This window comes from Ahaetulla prasina, chromosome 7 (assembly GCF_028640845.1).
Source record: "Ahaetulla prasina isolate Xishuangbanna chromosome 7, ASM2864084v1, whole genome shotgun sequence".
NCBI lineage: Eukaryota > Metazoa > Chordata > Lepidosauria > Squamata > Colubridae > Ahaetulla > Ahaetulla prasina.
The window spans coordinates 28,449,485-28,468,926 of record NC_080545.1 but is presented as its reverse complement, the minus strand read 5'-3'; the positions used below and the strand labels follow the sequence as shown (position 1 = coordinate 28,468,926).

The window sequence follows — 19,442 nt, the reverse complement described above, 5'->3', positions numbered from 1 at the left end:
ATATTTCGTTCATTGTTTTCATTTCGCACAATTTGTGATTGCAGATATAAAACTGCAGCCTAGTATCTAGAAAACCACTGCAATAGTCATGTCCCTCTCCAGATAAGATTTGTCAGTCACAAATCTTTCCTAATCTCTATTTATCAATTGTCAGAAAATTGTTTTATTGGGTGAATCAATAAAGATAAAAATAAAATCAGGTTAACCATAGTTCCCAGAGACATCCATAAGACTGGAAGCTTTTGTCAAATGTCAAAAGCCATGCTGCATTTTTGTGATGTAAGTGTGTCACACCATTCAAAAAAGCCAATAAAAAAGCTAAGAAAGAAACAAAAAGACCACATTCCACTCTAGCAACCAAAACAAATTCAAATTCAAGTCTTTATTGTCAATGCATATGTTCAATGAGATTGGTTGAGCTCCCTCAGATAAGCAGAAGTTAACAGCAGACAATTTCTAGGGGGAAAAAACACCCACTATCCTAATCAGAAACTACCAAGGAGAAAACCACATTCATATCAAAACTGGTAGGGTAAGCTACTACATATATAAACTGGGAGCAAACCAGTTGTGAAATCCAGTTTTTTTTACTACCGGTTCTTAGGGCATGGCTTGGTGGGCATGGCAGGGGAAGGATACCATAAAATCTCCATTCCCACCCCACTCCAGGGGAAGGATACTGCAAAATCTCCATTCCCACCCCACTCTGGGGCCAGCCAGAGGTAATATTTGCCGATTCTCCGAACTACTCAAAATTTCTGCTACCGGTTCTTCAGAACCTGTCAGAACCTGCTGGATTTTACCCCTGGAGCAAACTGTATACTCACTACGTCTGATTATGTTATCTACTCAGGTAATAAAACATCTGAAAGCAAACAACCAAGTTCAGAGAGCACCAAGGACTCCACAAACAGAATTATTACTTTACCCAACTCTACCCAAAATATATATTCCATGCAAATTAAAGCTGTATTAAATTTTGTAACCATTGTATTGGAGGTTTTCTGCTGTCTAATTTTTCATTAGTTTTACCATACCTATATAACAGCTGAATTTTTTTCAATCCAAAACATCCATTTTCCACTTTAAATGTCACAATATTTTGACATCATATAGCCAATCAGATTGGGCTATAGTACAATATTATCCATTGCAAAAAAAAATTTAATGTTTCACTACGTTTTGAAGAACTGCCCAAATTAACATAGATCCGTGATGGCAAACCTATGGCACGTGTGCCACAGGTGGCACGCGTAGCTATATCAGTGGGCATGCCAGCTCAGCTCCGGCGCACATGTGCATGCCAGCCAGTTGATATTCGGGCCTTCTGGGCCCACCAGAAGTAGGGAAACAGGCTGTTTCCTGCCTCTGGAGGAACTCTGATGGGTGGAGAAGGCCCGTTTTTCTTTCTCACCTGGCTCCAGATCCTCTCTATGCATCCAGGGAGGGTGAAAACAGCCTTCCCCAGGCCCTCTGGAGGCCCAAAATGGCCCGTTTCCCAACTTCCGGTTGGACAGGAAGTGACCTTTCTTGCTGTCCCCAACCTCCAGACATTCCTAGAGAGGCTTTGGAGGCTGGGGCAGCAAAAAACGTCACTTCCTGTCCAATTGGAAGTTGGAAAATGGGCCGTTTTGGGCCTCCGGAAGGCCTCCGAGCGGGTGGGGAAGGCTGTTTTCGCCTTCCCGAAATGCACAGAGAGGATCTGGAGGCAGGTGAGAAAGAAAAACGGGCCTACCAGGCCATCATGTGCCAGGAGCGGGGTGGGGGGGAGTGGGGTTGCGCACGCATGCGCAGGGCAGGGTACATAGAATTATGGGTGTGGGCACGTGCATGCGCGAGCCTTCCCCCCCCCCCCCCCCAATCCTGGCATGCAATGGCAAAAAGATTAGCCATCACTGGCATAGATGAAACATATCCAGAAAAGAGCCTACCTAATTTAGGTAGGAAGACAACTTCAATGAAACGGCTCCTATATTATATACTATATGTGTGCAACATTCATCTCCTACATTTTGATCCACAGATGATGAATTTCTCTCAAGCAACGTGAGCAGAGGAAGAAAGAAAAGCTGTCCAACAATATTTAAAAATATTAAATCATTTGAAGAGATTAAACTTTAGCAAGATAAAAAAAAGAGTATTTAGAAATCATTTCATGAAAGCCTGTTACATTTTACAGCAGATTTCTTTTATTTAGAATAGATCAAAAGGTGCATCCTCTACTTACCATTTCTTCAATATAGGGGAACAGCATGTCTCCAAAACATTCTGTTGATTCTATTGGAAGCTGAGCTGGTAGGTTATCAATAGAACACATCAAAATCCCAAGTCCCTCCACACTGGAAGAGAGAGACATTTCATTCCATGTAATGAACAGCCAAAAAAAGTCATGGATGGTGTTGTGGGAAAGCCAAAAAAACGTCATGGATGGTGTTGTGGAAAAGAAAAACTCTTAAGACAGTTCTTTGCTGGCTAAGGAATTCTGGGATTTGCAGTCCACAAGTCTTAATGTTGCCAAGGGTGGAGACCAGTGGTGAAATCAAATTTTTTTTACAACCAGTTCTGTGGGCGTGGCTTGGTAGGGATAGTATGGCTTGGTGGGCGTGGCTTGGTGGATGTGCCAAGGGAAGGATACTGCAAAATCCCCATTCCCTCCCCACTCCCGGGGAAGGATATTGCAAAAACTCCATTCCCACCCTACTCTGGGACCAGCCAGAGATGGTATTTGCCGTATTTCTCTAAACTACTCAAAATTTCTGCTGCCGGTTCTCCAGAACCTGTCAGAATCTGCTGGATTTCACCCCTGGTGATGATTTCTGGTCTAGGGAATGCTTGGGAGTGTGACCTATTCCCAAATCTGTCTTGGATCTTAAAGTAAATAGTACACAGAATAAAAATTTCATTTCTCTTTCAAAAAGTCTGATTAATTTTTGCACACTGTTTAAGAGAACCCTTGCCCTGCCAGAATGGTTTGAGAAGGAGCTCATTTACAAATGACCGCCACGAAAGGGGTGGCTAGACAGGAAATTTTTATTTCCAGAAATTCCTTAAACTAAATTATTTTGGCATCTCTTATACTTGATAACATTCATCCTAGTTAAGTAAAGGATTGCAAAACCATATTAAAAAAAAAACCTGAATTATCAATTCAAAAGCAAGCCAGTACAAATTTAAAAGTAAAATCTCTTTACCTGTCATGAATAATATGCTGGTCAGCATCATACATACAGAATGGACTATCAATTGTTGTACATTCTGTCATAAATTCTATAGATCCTTCAGTGTCTGCTGAGATGTCACATATTGCAACAAGTCTAGAATTGATTGAAACAAAATAATAATCCATTGACCAAAAAAATCCCTCAGAATAATGAATGTTTAACTACATTCATCTCAGCAAGATTGTCATTAATTATAAAAAAGAATAAAACTGGAAACTTGAGAAGCATTACCATTCCAGGGAACAATTTTATTAAAAAGGAATGAAAGCAGTGGGAAGTATGCTAACACAATGCTAGTCATCAGGTAAAGTTTAGACATAAGTATAGTAGTATAAATATTTTTTCCTATTTATTGTGGTATTTTAAAGGTATGTTTAAAATCAAGACTGTAGAATGTGACATGCCTAAAATTAATGAAATCATAATGCAATAACCACACACAGAAGGTCATATAAGACAGAGATAGATAACGGTTTTCATCCAAATATTTTGGATTCATTTTTACCAGTACCAACCACATGGCTAGTGGCAAGAGACTGTATAAATCAAAACTATCTGAGGTCACCAGGTTACCTACACAAGATAGAGAAGTACAGCTCAATCTATATGCATACCTGAACTCAATAAAGAAAAAAAAATATTATTAGCAATAATAAAAATTACTGTATTGGTAAGCCTAGACTAGAAGGATAACAATTCAGTCAACTATGTCTTCAGCACAGAATTATTGATTAGAAATGTAATTCCAGGATCCTTCCCAGAAAACCCTGACAACTGGGATTAAATACATAGCTCTCTAGAGTTGACATATTCTGTTCAAACTCAAATTATTGGCCTATAAATCTTGACATCATTTGAAGACATGCTATTTGTAAGAATTTTAACATCTTCAGATTGGCAAGGAACCCCTCGATATTATCTATCAATAGGCAAAGGAATTTTCATCTAATCTGATCTGCAGTTCTTAAACTGTCTCGCTTGCCCTAACAAGTTTTAAATGATATTTGCCCTATTGTTTGTTGCTGGCAAGCCTTTTAATGTTCTTCTTATGAATTGGGGAAAGCTATTTTATTACTATTTGTCTTTATTGGACAGGAGAGAGGTATTTAACAAGCAACTAGATAAACTAATTGTCACCAATTACTCTGTCAGCCTAGCCAAGCATGACTAATAATGGGAATGATGAAGATAGCAGCTGAAGAAGATAATTTGGCATCTGGCTATTTTGGATATATTAGGGCCAGTTCTCCAATCATCATCTGTCCTGAGACCTACAGCACCACCTCTGGAACCATTATGTTCCAGAACATCTGAGCATCTTCTGGAGTAATGTTAAAGTGTTTGTTTTCACTAAAGGAAAACAAGAATTAAAGGGCATTGCTTTTCCAATGCTTTCCCAGCTTTTTTTTTTTCAGCGCCAGACAAGCTCTACAGGCTCAAGTCTGGTTCCAACTCCATCCACTGTGATACAGAAGCTGGTTGTTTCCAAATCATGTCTTAGTTAAAACATCTTACTTGTGTGGCAATTCAGGACATCCCTCTGTAGCAGCAGGAGAAGGCTGGAGGGGAGTCAGAAGCTTTTGGGCATCCTGTCTATTTAGCAAGCGTGGAGTGTTCTGCTCCCAGTAGATTCCATTTATCACGCAGGTAGCATAGGGTGCAATCTGTAAATGAAGCTGTATTTTACTTATTCCCCATGGTGTCAATTACAGGAGTCAAATTAATTACCTTGAATGGCTGTTTCCATCAAATGAATCCCTCGCACTTATTTTGACATCAAAAGATTTGGGTGCAGAACGGGCTGCCTGATAACTGGTGGTCAAGATGAACCTCCTTTTACAATCCTGAATGCTTGAGAAGAGAGTGTACCACTCTGATTCCCACCTCTGGGAAAATTATCCTTTCCCCATCCCACTGAACAGGAGTCTTAAGTGTACTTCCTTTGGTGGTAGTTGGCAGAGAATTTTGGTGACAGCTTCCTTCTGAAGCTGACACTTTGAATCATTGAGGGTTACATGCAAATTATGGGCTTTTCAGAAGCAGGTCTAGATAATCAAGAGCTGAATAACCCCAAAATAAAAAAAGCAAAAAAAGCTTTGTTCAGGTAGGATACCTTTCCAAGAATTGCCAGCATTAGCATGAATTTTAGACAAGTGTTTCATGACTAGAAGGCAGGTGCTCACAATTTATGGTGAATTTCAAAGAACAAGGAGCTCCTAATCTGGAGAAATTAGAAGTCCTACTTACATCATTGTTAAACCGTGATGTATAGAGTTCTGGATGCTTGTCATATTCTACTGGATCATAAACCCCATCAGTTTTCCTTACAAGATGTTGATGTCGACTTAGTACTGTTCCATACACTTTTCTAAGGTCTGTGATGAAGCAGGTAGTAAATCAGACAGAGATACTAGATACTGCAGATTTCTAATGCACATATGATTGATTTAATAGTACCTCCAGTTCTAGAGACCTCCTTCAATTCATGGGGTTCCACAAACTCACAAGGCAGAGCATTAAACATTTCCTGGGCACCCTGCAGATAAAAATATAAGATTTTAGAAATAATGCAAGGCAATGGGAAATAATATTTATACTAAAGACTTTTGCATACTATGAATAGAATAAGAATAGAGTTGGAAGGGACCTTGGAGATCTTCCAGTCCAACCCCCTGCTTAGGCAGGAAACCCTACACCACTTCAGACAAATGGTTATCTAATCTCTTCTTTAAATCTTCCAGTGTTGGAGCATTTACAACTTCAGGAGGCAAGTTGTTCCATTGAGTAATTGTTCTCACTGTCAGGAAATTTCTCCTTAGTTCTAAGTTGCTTCTCTTCTTGATTAGTTTCCACCCATTGCTTCTTGTTCTACCCTCCGGTGCTTTGTAGAATACTATGACTCTCTTTTCTTTGTGGCAACCCCTGAGATATTGGAACTCTGCTATCATGTCTCCCCTATTACTTCTTTTCAAAAGACTAGACATATCCAGTTCCAGCAACCATTTTTTATATGTTTTATCCTCAAGTCCCCTAATCATCTTTGTTGCTCTTCTCTGTACCCTTTCTAGCATCTCAACATCTTTTTTACATCGTGGTGACCAAAACTGGATGCATTATTCCAAGTGTGGCCTTACCAAGGCATTATAAGGTGGTATTAACACTTCACATGATCTTGATTCTATTCCTCTGTTAATGCAGCTTAGAACTGTGTTGGCTTTTTTGGCAGCTGCAGCACACTGCTGGCTCATATTTAAGTGATTGTCCACTAGGACTCCAAGTTCCCTCTTGCAGTTATTACTATTGAGCAAGGTACTACATATACTGTACCTGTGCATTTTTTTTTTCTTGCCTAAATGTAGAACCTTACTTTTTTCACCACTGAATTTCATTTTGTTAGATAGCGCCCAGTGTTCAAGTCTGTCAAGATCCTTCTGTATCTTGAGCCTATCTTCTGGAGTACTGGTTATTCCTGCTAGCTTGGTGTCATCTGCAAATTTGATGAGTTCCCATCTATCCCCTTGTCCAAGTCATTGATGAAGATGTTGAAGGGTACTGGGACTAAAACAGAGCCCTAGGGTCAGTGGTGGGTTTCAAAAAAATTTACTACTGGTTCTGTGGGTGTGGCTTGGTGGGAGTGGCAGGGGAAGGTTACTGCAAAATCCCCATTTCCTCCCAATCAGATGGGACTTGGGAGGCAGAGAATAGATGGGGGGGGACAGTCAGAATTTTTACTACCGGTTCTCCGAACTACTCAAAATTTCTGCTACCGGTTCTCCAGAACTGGTCAGAACCTGCTGAAACCCACCTCTGCCTGGGGTACCCCACTGCATACCTCCCATATGATGCTCAAATTGGCCAAGGAAAAATGCCATTTATGTTTTACCTGATTTTAGATCACCACTCCCTCCTTCTCAATCCTTGCTCTCGTTTCTTGCTCCCTGCAGACTCTGCTACTGAATGTGAGATAGATACTACAGAGAGGGACCCTGGACCACAAGAGGGCATTTGTTTCCCCATGCTATTTCAAACTCTGATTCTAAGGAGCAAAATATCTGTTTTCAGCCTGCTTTCAAATGTGTCTTACCTTAGAGACATTGCCAGTTCCTGTAAACACAAATGTGAGGGGCCCAATAGATTTTGGCATCAATCCTAAGGAAATTTCATAGCCAGCATCCCGAACTGCTTGAACAGCCTGGCTGCTATTTCTATAATTATGGGCCATACCAATATGCTGAAACCAAAGACAGAACACTGTTGTCAGTAACACTTTCAGAAAGCTTAAAAATACCTGTAATCCAATGTTTGCCTTACAGTTTGATACAGTTAGTCTTACCATGAATGGAGTATGATGTCCCAAAGCAAGAAAACGTAATCCCATTCCATGTAAAATATTGATCATACCTGGATTAGAATTGCAATTTATATAGTTATTAATCAAATGATGCAATCATGTTGCTGAAACAAAAAAAATCAATTGAAACACAGAACAGAATAGTTTGTATATCAAAAATATATCATCATCCTTTCCAAAATGGGTCAATTCTGAAGTTTAGAAGTACAGATCCCTTCAGACTTTTCTCAAATAAATTACTAGGAATGAAGGAACTCTAACATGCAGTGTTTGAAGGATTCCTATTGGACAAAGTCGCTATCTGTTCTTATCTAAAACTGAGCCAGACCAGATCCTACATATAAATGCAATCTCCTATTCAAATAAATACTGGATAAGATCATCTATTACTTATCGTACTGATTAGATAATGTGAACCATCCACCCAAATGAGGAATTGCATTCTAGTTTTTGTTTTCATGGGAAGAGGCAGGATGAGTAGCTACCCAGGCAAACTCCAACCTCCCAAATGAAACTGAGTTATACAAATAGCCTGACTAGTGATAAGGTAGAATCTTATGGTCTAAGAGTGTAATATGTTGCAGAAACTTAAGACATTCTAATATAAATGAATGAACTAAAACAGAACAAAACAGAAGTATCACTTTATCTACACTATCACTTCATAGTTACCCCAAATATTCTTCTTGAAAAATAAGTGCACAACATTAATATTCAATACAGATACCTGCAACTCCAGCCCACTTTCCAAATGCTACAACTCTCACTCCTCTGTGATCCACCATTTTCTCATAATCTATTAATCGAATATTCTAAAAACATAAAGCAGAGAGAGAGCATGTGTCAAGTCAAGTCATAGAAGCCAGGCTGCAAGTTGCTTCTCACATTAGTCTCCGTGATCCAGATATAGGTAGTTTTAACAGTGGTGAATATGGTTTCAGTTTTTATATCAGGTTTGGGTGCCTCAGAAATGCTATGCATATATCGCTGGAACAAATGGGATTGAAGCAAGTATCAAAGATTAAGCCATCTTTAATATCTTTCATTTCAGAAACAGTAGCATAAGAGAAATATGCCTTTGTTTTACTCATGAGTTCAAAATATTATGTAGGCTTTTAAAAAATCATTAATATGAATTCAAAATCAGCTCTGTCCCCAGAGGATATTTCTTAGTATTTGTGACTATTTTGTTTCAATACAATCTTGATTTTTTAATTTGCATTTGACTCATCCTTCCCTTACTCCACATGAATTTCTCTAAAAAACCTAAAATACAATTTCCGTCTCTCCAATCCTTTGCCTAACTTAATAAGTAATAATTTACTGTGTTTGAATGGAGAAAAGTTCATGAAAGATATGGATGGGAACAGAAGGAAAAATCAATTAAGATAAACATCTTTTAATTATAGTAAAAAATTAAATCAAGCATTTGATGCATGTCTACTGAAATGTAAGCCATGCTGATGGGAATGTTTCCTGCTTAGAGTAATATAGACTAAAAACGCAATACAGTAGATTGGGAGCATATGTATTTTTCTCCTCCTTTTTGCCTTTAACACTCCTAACACACATAGATAATTGTCATACTATGGAAAGTTAATTGCATGCTTGACAAGTATTCTCACACTGCTTCTACTGCATTTCATAATGGTATTATCGTAACAATAGTTCTCAGTAAGTGCAGTATTACCTTGCTTAGGATCTCATCCAGCAAGGACATATTTGCCTCTTGAGCTTTGATAGTATGAGAGAAAAATGCATAGTTCTTGTTGGGAATTAGCTTATCTTCTGGGGGCCTCTTCACACCCACAATAAGGCAAGCCTGGGAAATATCTTCTTGTATAATGCCTCCCGCTTTAATATAGTCCTGCCAATGGATCATTAAAAGGTTACTAAGACAGCCGAGATGAACAAAAGCAGAAAACACAGATACGTTTTCTAGATGCTGTTCTGAATAAGTATAATTTATATCTATACTGGTCAAGAGAGATGTGCAGCTCTTCAGATTTGATTTTGAAGAGCTATTTTAGAACACAGGCAAGGCCGATTTATAGGCAGTCCTCGACTTATAACCACAATTGGAACCAGAATTTCTGATGCTAAAAAAGGCAGTTGTTAAGTGTGTTGCGCCCTGTTGTATGACCTTCTCTGCCACAGTTGTTAAGTAACTCACTGTGGTTAAGTGACCCATGCAGTCATTAAGTGTGGGCACCAATGTTTTTTTTTTTTTCAGTGCCACTGTAACTCTGAACAGCCCTTAAACAAGTGGCTGTAAGTCAAGGACCACCTTGTACAGAGCCTGCCACTCATCAAAGCAGTCACATCTGTTTCCAGGATCACATAGCTACAGCGGAAGCCTCCCCCCCCCCAACCCACAGAATTGTTCTACAGTCCTGGGGGGGGGGGACTTTTGATTTTTAGTTAGATTATTCATCAGCCCAGAGCAGAACTGCAATATAATTCCTTTCACATTAAAGGAGAAGCTTCTGAACAAAAGATTCTTCAGTGTGAAATCCATCCTTCTTCACCTCTGCTGCTCTCGGCTATCTCTAATTCTTCTTACCATTTTTTTGGTACATTCCTTCTTCAGAGTCTCGCTTCTGATCTAAGTCCTGCTTGACATCTCAGGTATCTTTTTCCAAAGTCTCTGCCTCTTCGCTCTTTCTTTTCTGAAAGCATCCAGCTGCTTTACTCCTGAGTAAGGGCATTTCAGCCCATCCATGTCAGGATTTCATTAGTTTTCTGCAAAATCTCTCTATATAGTATAGACCAGGGGCCTCCAACCTTGACAACTTTAAGACTTGTGGACTTCAACTCCCAGAGTTTGGCTGGCTGAGGAAGTTGAAGTTGAAGTCCAGAAGTCTTAAAGTTGCCAAGGTTGGAGACCCCTGGTATAGACAGCTTTTGTTGTTTATTAATTTGCCCGTGTACTGCATATATTCTTTCTGTTCAAAAGAGCAAAATAAAATAGTACATGCAAACACCACGACCCAAACATACCTTTTCATGGATGGCCCTGCGATTGGATGGTTGCACCAGAACTTTGTACCCCAAGTTGGTCAACATCTTGACATGGCGTGGTGCTAGTGGGGCTCTTCTTTCCCAGGCATTAACATCCTCTCTCCTGATTGCCAGGACAGACTTGTGATAATGCTGCCATCTTGAAAGATGTCTCTCAAACTGATCCCCCGAGTGTTTGAATGCTTGCAGCATGACTGAAAACCTTGCCACAGCAAAGATGCAGTAACAAACGAATACAGCATAAATATGTTTTGAAGCAACATTTTAATGGAACAAGAGAGAAAGAAATCTTGATTCCTTAGAAATCTGCTGTAAAATTTAGGCAGCTAATAAGCCATAAACACACATTGCCATTATTATTATCATTACTGCTCTTAGTATTACCACACTAATAGTCAAGCATTTTGAGCCCTTTTTTATTGTTCAAATAGCTTTTCTTTACTAAACAAGATCATAACAGAACTTTGCAGGTAACATATCAAAAAAAGGAGAAGTGCAGTAAATATACATATGTAATTCCAAAAAAACAAAGGTGCTCCAAGAACTCAAAAAACACATCCAAACCAATCATCCTAACCTTCCCCTAGAATTCACATTGTTCATGGTTCTGAATAGTTCCTAACAACCACATTGATCAAAATTATAATAATCCACAATTCCAATTCTATTTATTTTTTAATTCATTTATTAAGTTTATCTCACACACACACATACCCCACTATAACAGTGACTCTGGGCAGCTTACAACATAATAAAAAGATAATACAAAAGAGTTAAAAATTAAGAAAAGTTAAATAGACCAAAAAGCCACATGATAGGCATCACAGGGACGAAGATCTTTTCTCTAACCCATCAGCCAATTGGGACTCCAAGTCAGCCTGCATAGCCAGGTTTTAACTCTTTTCCAAAAGGACCATAATCCTGGTGACTACCTGGTGTAGTCTTTGCAGTTTTCTTAGCAAGATTTTTCAGACATGGTTTGCCCTTTTGTGCCAAAGGTGGGACCAGAAAGTTTCCCCAAAAGTCTAGTCTTGTATCTTGACTGCCACACCAAACTGTGCCAATGGCTACAAACACCAAACAATGCAACTTTAAATTTCTCTTAAATATTTATATTATGATTAAGAAATAGTATTATACTCCATGAAATAATGTTTTGACTTATACCTTGTCTGACCTCATCTAACAATTTTTAAAGGCCTAGGTGAAACAAAGTTCAAAGAGTTTACTGGAAAGATATCTAAATTGGAACCCAGTGACACTCCTCAGGGAAAATATTCCAAATTCCATCACAAAAAGCCTTCTCCACATCTGACATTTGCACTGTGTTTGACATCAAAAGTGCCTGGAGAAGATCAATATCTATGTTCATAAGTAGGTTCACAAGAGAAAAAAGTGGCATTTCTCATATTCAGGTTTATTCTGGTTATCTGAGGGCTTTAGAGCAATAATCACAACTATCATAGTTCAGTTATACATAGGACAGGATAAGATATTTCTGAACTAGTATGATAAAATCAAGTTCCAGTTCATATCCTAGCAGTTAGTATTACTAGTAGGCATAAGCCTAAAAGAAAATGAGGTTTCAGAAATTGATTTATCAAATTTGGATAGCACCTTCTTCCTCTTTACCAGATAAACTCTCAAATTGCATACTGATTTATGCCAGTGTGAGTTCACATAATGGTTTTAGATGTATTTGGACTATACTTTACAAACGTTTTATAGTGTTGCTGTGAAATATTCTTATCCAAGTACAGGAATACATTTTTGAAACACTCCAGGGGAAAAGATAAGAAATAATCTATAGAACAACAGATCTCTGCTCAGGATTACACGTAACCTCCAATGAAACAAAAGAGGAAGACATTTTACTTCTTGCTGTTGGGAGTTTTCAACCCTTCAAAGTTTTCAACCACAGTACCCACAATTTCAAACACCCCCTTTGCCTCCAAAGTTAGAGTGCCCTTGTAATTCATTGATTTTACATGACCGCTGCAATTTTGGAATTTATACATGTACTAGCATGCATGCATATAAGTAACAAGGAATCTTAGCCTTAAAAAAGGTTCCACAAATAACTCTGTAATTTTAAACACAGTAGCAAAGATTTTCATACTGTTCTGCCAACAGCAACATTGTTTCACCGTTTAGTTGCCATTTCTAAAATCAATATACAATTATATAACACCTTGACTATTACAGTTACCAAAATGAGTAACGTGGGCTAAGAAGGCACATATTCTTTTGAATTGTTAACTGACTTAAATATAGGAAAGTGAATAAATGAACCGTTTCATGCTTGAAAAAAAAGGCAAGCTGGGATTCTATAAGGAGAGTAATGAGTTGATCAAATTTACTAATATTTGTAAATTGTTAATTATATTAAAAGCAAAAGGAGATTATAATGAGCTCCAATAGGATCAATCCCAATTATCAAATAGCAAACAAATTAAATGGAAACAAGGCAGTGGTGGGATTCAAGTAATTTAACAACCGCTTCTCTGCTCAATGATTTCTTCCAACAACCAGTTCACCAAACTGCTCAGAAAGTTGACAACCGGTTATCCCAAAGTGGTGCGAACTAGCTGAATCCCACCACTGAAACAAGGGTGTAATTCACTTTTTTAAAAAAAAAAAATCTAAACTTCAAATACACATTAATAGGACCAGGGGTCTCCAATCTTGGCAACTTTTAAGACTTGTGGATTTCAACTCCATCCTGGGCTTTACGCCCAGCAAAGTTGGCTGAGGAATTCTGGGAGTTGAAGTCCATAAGTCTTAAAAGTTGCCAAGGTTGGAGACCCCTGATCTAAGCAGATCAGAAGACTTATTTTTGACTCACAAATGGGTAGTTTAAGAAAAATAACAACCAGATAGGCAGCAAATAAATTTAACAAATAAATAACATTTAATAATTTCAATCCAGGGTATGGCTGCCGAAATGAAACCATTCAGAAGGGAACCAAGAATAAAAAAGACAACAAAAATTCCTTATGTTGAGTTTATGACTTCAAACTTGGAGCAGTGCTTATCATTGTGATCACCACAACTGAAAAAAAAGATATTCTAGAGCAGTGGTTATCAAACCGTGGGCCTCTACAAGGAAAGCCTACAGTTTGGGGGTCTTTTTAGCTTGCAGAAAAACCATAGAAGAAGAAACATGATAAGGCTTTCCAAATCATCATGGTATGAAAAATCTTTCTCCCAATGTTAGAACTCATGATTTCCAGTAAAATTAAATATGGGAAATTCAGGATGGAATTATTCTGGCAAGCTCTTTAAAATTCTGCAAAATACATAAATACACTAATGAATGAATGAGTTAGTTGATGTAAAAAGATGTGTTGATGGTCATCAATTAAGTTGGCCTTTAAAATGCTCTAGAAAAATTCATATAGGATCATCTACCAATGAGAATTCATCAATAAGTTACTTACTTATTTTTCTTATACTGCTACTCATGGAAGTGAACCAATACTAGAAATACTCTAATTTTTATAGCCAACACAATAAAAATCAAAGTCATTAAATACTACAATTACAACTAGGCATCCTATTTATTTTCTCTGAGATCACAGGGAGCATTTACTGAACACTAGTTGCTAAGAAATGGCAATGGAAAATTACTGCCTCCTCTACATTTCTGACTTGTGCTATTGACTTGATCGTTACAATATGGAAATAGAAAAGCATTATCTGATACAGAAACAATCCCAGAAAAGTTGCAAAAGTAGCAATAACACAGCCAAACTTTTAATCTAAGCAAGAATAAGAAAATAGAACTAATCTAGAAGCCAACAGTATTATGTTGGATGGGGATAGGATGGGGTGATAACCTCAAAACTTTGTGCTCTTCTAAATAATGAAGGCTGTTTTCTATGCAATTTTCTATGCAATTTCTTTGGCAGCATTTTCAATAGTGGTTTGCCACTGCCTTCTTTCTGGCAGAGTTGAGAGAAAAGGAGTGGCCCGAAGTCAGCCAGCTAACTTTGTGCCTAAGTAGGACTAGAAATCATTTTCCTGGTTTCTACCCTAGTTCTTTCATTCCCTGCCTACACTAAACTGCTTCTCCAAAGGGACTGCTATGCTATCTGTTAAATATGTAGATATCAGTCGCCTCTGGAAGTCTCTAATCTCTAAAGCAATTCTCTAAAACAAATCTTCAACAGGCCCAAAACTGTTGAATATTCATATTCCAAGAATGTCTTTAGCAGGACTGATCTGGGAGGCCTCAAACCTTTTTAAATGTTGTATTTCGCTTTAGAATCTAGTGGCTAAAGAAACTTTTGAGCCAGCTGCTTTCTTCTGCCTCTGTTTCTAGCTCTGAACGCTGGAATGAGGGATTTTCATGCTGGGGGGGGAAAACACCAAAGTATTTATTTTGCTCCTCTCTGATGCATAGCTAGGATGTTTCTTCCAACGTGAGGGACTCGACATCTCTTGGAACCATCAGTCCCGAATGCCGATTGGGAATGTGCCCAAAACCATTTGGAAAAGGCAAGCAAAGCGAAGTCTATACCCAATGCCGGGGGGGTGGGGTGGGGTTCAGGAGAAATGGGAAAGAGAGAAGAGCTAAGGGGGCTACGAAGCTCCTATTACATGCCAGGAATAAGAACAAGAAGTTCCTAGGACAGGGGTCTCCAACCTTGGCAACTTTAAGCCCGGCGGACTTCAACTCCCAGAATTCCCCAGCCAGCTTTACAAGCTTTGCTGGCTGGGGAATTCTGGGAGTTGAAGTCCGCCGGGCTTAAAGTTGCCAAGGTTGGAGACCCCTGTCCTGGGAGATGCAGGTTGAGCGTATTGCTCGGAGAAGGATTCGCTCCCACCTCCCTTTGCTAACCTGGCGCGCCGCTCCCACTGCCCATGCGCGCTCCCCGCCGAGGCCTACTGCAAGGGGGCTCAGCGCGAAGAGGGAGAGCAGGTTCTGCAAAAGCAGCAGCCGCAGCAGCCCCATGTGCGCGCCGGGAGTCTGGGAGACTCCCAGGCCCGACTCGCCCAACCCATCCCCCCGCAGTGACAAGGCGCCCAGCCTGCAGGGAACCGCTTACCTCAATGGTCGAGAGTAACGCCAGACCTGCCGCAATTCCCGAAGAGGGCTCGACTTGCACCCGGGCGAGCAGGCGCCAGTCCCTGCCAAGCACCGCTATTTACAGAGCAGGGCGGCGCGGCGGGGAGCGTGAACGTGAAAGATGCCTCCCTCCCCGGCAGCCAATCCCCGGCCGCTTCATGGGTACGAGCCTTCCCCTTCCGTCAGGCGCGGCCGACCGGCAGGCAGAGCCCTCGCCTCCTCTTTGCCCGGCGCGCCTCGTTGGGCGGGTTCCGTGGGCATCCTGCGGGGAGTCGCGCTGCTTCATCCAGAAGAGTTGCAAGTCCAGAAGGGCGCCTTAAACTTTTCTGGGTTGTTGCGCATGAAGGGGAGATCAGAAGGAAAGGAAAGGAAGGGCAGGGCAGGGCATGCACTCACATCTGCATTTTAGTTTCAAAAATTGTTTGCTGATTTCTCTCCATCCCTGTAAAGTACGGAGTGCAACATCAGCCAACTCATCACGGGACCCGATAGGATTTAGTTTGCCTGACTGCCCTCTATTTCCCATTAGAGGCCTTTCTACCCAACCTTGAGGTGGCAGAAAACTATCTCGGCATGAAATCTGTTCCCAGTGCCAAGATTTAGGATGTCTCTATAGAAGGCTATAGTACAGGCTTCAAGTTGCTTCAAGGAAAAGAAGAAAAGGGTGCCAAAAGTTAGGCATTTAATTGGTGTTTAGACCCACAAACATATATATGTTCCTAAATGGAAGACTCAAAAGTTTATTCCACTTAATTGCTGGGATGAAATGGGACAAACAGTATAGACAGCCACTTGTCTCAAACAGTATAAGGGCAGTGATCGCGAACCTTTCATAAACTGAGTGTCCAAACTGCGTGTGTGCGCATATCCAAACTGAAAAGTGTGTGCACGTGTGCAAACATGCATGTGTGGACATGCGTGCACACATGTGCAAGCATGCGCATGCATGGACATACGTAGATGTGCATGCATGACATGCTAGACACATCTTTGCATGGGCAAACATACGTGCATGCACAGCAGAGACCATCTGGCCGGCGGGAGGTGGGGCATCCCAGCACTAGCAGCGCGGCAAGAGGTAAGAACTTTTTCTTTCATGAGCTTCTGTTTCGTCGTTTGCAGGGAAACAGAGACTCACAAAAGAAATGCCAGGAGATCTGACCTGGGGCAATGGCACAGGTGCCAGCAGAGAGGGCTCTGCATCCCATCTCTGGCACAAGTGCCATAGCTTCGCCCTCAGGGTTATAGGGTCTCCTGTTTGAGCAGGGGGCTGGACTAGAAGACCTCCAAGGTCCCTTCCAGTTCTATTTCATTGATTATGCATAAAATATTGCCAGTGTAACTCAACCCACATTCAAACGTCTCCCAGTAATGAAATGGAATTTGGTCAGAATGTCACCTAACTTCCCAAAGTTATTGTAAAGTTAATACAGATGAGGGAGAGAAATTATCCCACAGATACAATACATGGGATAGTTGCTTGGGACATAAACATGAAAAGTAAAACTGAATGCATAATAAATAACATCTACCCAGTTTACCAGGTTAGGTAGAGCAGGGTCCCCAATTCCCAGGCTGCTGCCCACTACTGGGCTGTGAACCATTCGGGCCTGTGAAGCAGTGGGCGAAGTATATGTGCATGCATCCCCACTTGGGCAAGCAGTGGGCAAGCAAATGTGTGCGGGCTCCAATTGTGTGAGCAGTGAGCACATGTGCCCTCCACTTGCGCAAACGGAGCTGCATGTGCACACTTGCTGGCCACCTGTGCAAAAGTATTCCCTCTCCCCACCCCTCCACCAGCCAGACTGCAAAGCCGGAAAGGTTGGGGTACCTGAAATAGAGTGAGCACGTTTCTAATCCCTTCCTTTAAAGACTGCACCTTATGGGAGCCATGAAGCCAGCCCCTGCCCTAAGGAACACTCTGTCCCCTGAAGTTCTGCAGGGCTCTTCCATCCTAGCCTTCTGAAAAGCACCGAAGGCCTAGTTTTTTCCCTAAAGTGTGAGGTAAAGCTAGAAAGTGGGAAATTGTGAGTTTAAGTCCTGCCCTAGCCATGAAAGCCAGCTGGATGATTTTGGGCCAATGACTCTCTCTCAGCCCAAGCTACCTAACAGGGTTGTTGTGGGGAAATAAGAGGAAGGTGTTTTTGGACTTGGCAACACACTTATCTGTTTGGATTTGTTGCTTTAATGTGGTTTTAATGGTTTAATTTTTGACTGGAAGCCAACTAGAGTTTCTTATACGATGGGCAGCTATTTAATTGTCTTAAACAAATAAACTGGGTCAGCTAATAAAATGAAAGAATACTGAAGCTATGATAAATAGCTACCACATCTGAGAAGCTTTCAGTTCAAACCCCGAAGAAGATAATGGGAAGAAACTTTATACATGCTGCCATTTTAGTATTTTGGAAGGCCATCAAGATGTGGCTCTGGGACAGAGTGGTTGGGCCTATGAAGGATTGTGGGAGCACCTTAGGAAGATGCTTGCACTGGTATTTAGTTTTAGTTTTGGCTTTTATAGTTTATATCAGGGCTGTCAAACTCCCGGCCCGCGTTGGCTGTGCCCATGCCAGGTTTAGCGAAGTGGGGGAAAGTTCTGATGCATCACGTGATGCCACTGTGGCGATGTGAGTTTCACACCCATGGTTCATATGGTTTCTTATTTTTCCTGTGAGCTGATCAGAGTTGTATTCTTAAGATGGGCAGTCGTACACATTTTTAAAATAAATAAAATTATAAGATGAATTTTCCCATGTAACCTCCATCTGGGTCACCATCCTGTCTTCCCCTCCTCCTCCTCACCTCATTAAGATCCAAATCCTACATTGCTCAAATTCCTCCATGCATCTGAAGAAGTGACCTTCAGCTCACAAAAGCTTATAACTTTTAATAAAATGTATTACCGTAATTGAAGTGGCCACTAGACTCCATCTGATTTTTCAGATATCATAAGCTAACGCAGCTCTCCTCCTACAATAATTTAAAACATAATTAAGTGAAGTGCCCGTGTAAACTTCCTGTATGATTTCTAAAACTCTATTCTGCCAAACAAACATGTTTGTATAAAAGTACAAGATCCAACTTTCATGGTTTCAAAAGAACAGAAAAAAATAGAATCCATTTGTAAATCAACTTTCCGTTTGTAAGACAGAATGATGTATAAAAATTATTAACTGGGAACATTTTAACCTTTCAGCACTTGACAAAACACATTATTCAAGGAGTATTGGAATCGTTTAAGTGTTGTATTTAGGAGAGATGAATAAAATATATTTAATGCATTTAATGTGTTTCTATTCAGTGTAAAAGACATATTCTGTCAGTATGTGAGAGAGTTCATGAATTGGAATAGACATGGTAACAGGTCAGCCAATGGGGACTGTTTAGTGACCCAGAAGGCTCAGAGCCTGGGCATGGCTTAGGTTCACTGATCTGTATATATATGAGTGCCTCTGTATTATATAGCTTCTGTGATTATTGATTCTATGCTTCTGGATTCTGAGTTCTAGTTCTGGCTTCTGCTGCATGGGTATTTTATTTATTTATTTATTTATTTATTTATTTATTTATTTATTTATCAAATTTATATACCGCACCATCTCCCGTAGGACTCAGGGCGGTTTACAGGCATATTAAAACACTATAACAATATAATAAATAACATTTAAAACCCAAATTAAAACTAAATATTATCCAAGCCTGGTCACTAAAACAGTAAGAACCAATAAAACCCACATTAAAATTTAATTAAAACATTTTGTTCTTAGGCTAGTCCCGC

At 40.1% G+C, this 19,442-nt stretch overlaps 1 protein-coding gene across 2 annotated transcripts in view; it reads right to left on the bottom strand.

The window, feature by feature from the left end:
• AASS (aminoadipate-semialdehyde synthase) overlaps positions 1–15,797 on the bottom strand; it is a 38,295-nt gene extending 22,498 nt beyond the window's left edge. For both annotated transcript variants that reach the window (XM_058191334.1, XM_058191335.1), the window contains exons 1-11: positions 15,645–15,797; positions 10,573–10,795; positions 9,263–9,439; positions 8,300–8,384; positions 7,555–7,622; positions 7,306–7,452; positions 5,679–5,757; positions 5,469–5,596; positions 4,737–4,885; positions 3,192–3,314; positions 2,228–2,339 (exon numbers count right to left, since the gene is read on the bottom strand). In XM_058191334.1, the coding sequence (XP_058047317.1) occupies positions 2,228–2,339; positions 3,192–3,314; positions 4,737–4,885; positions 5,469–5,596; positions 5,679–5,757; positions 7,306–7,452; positions 7,555–7,622; positions 8,300–8,384; positions 9,263–9,439; positions 10,573–10,785 (1,281 nt within the window). In that variant the 5' untranslated portion in view covers positions 10,786–10,795; positions 15,645–15,797. The remainder of the gene's footprint in view (positions 1–2,227; positions 2,340–3,191; positions 3,315–4,736; positions 4,886–5,468; positions 5,597–5,678; positions 5,758–7,305; positions 7,453–7,554; positions 7,623–8,299; positions 8,385–9,262; positions 9,440–10,572; positions 10,796–15,644) is intronic.
• Between the last annotated feature and the right edge of the window lie 3,645 nt (positions 15,798–19,442).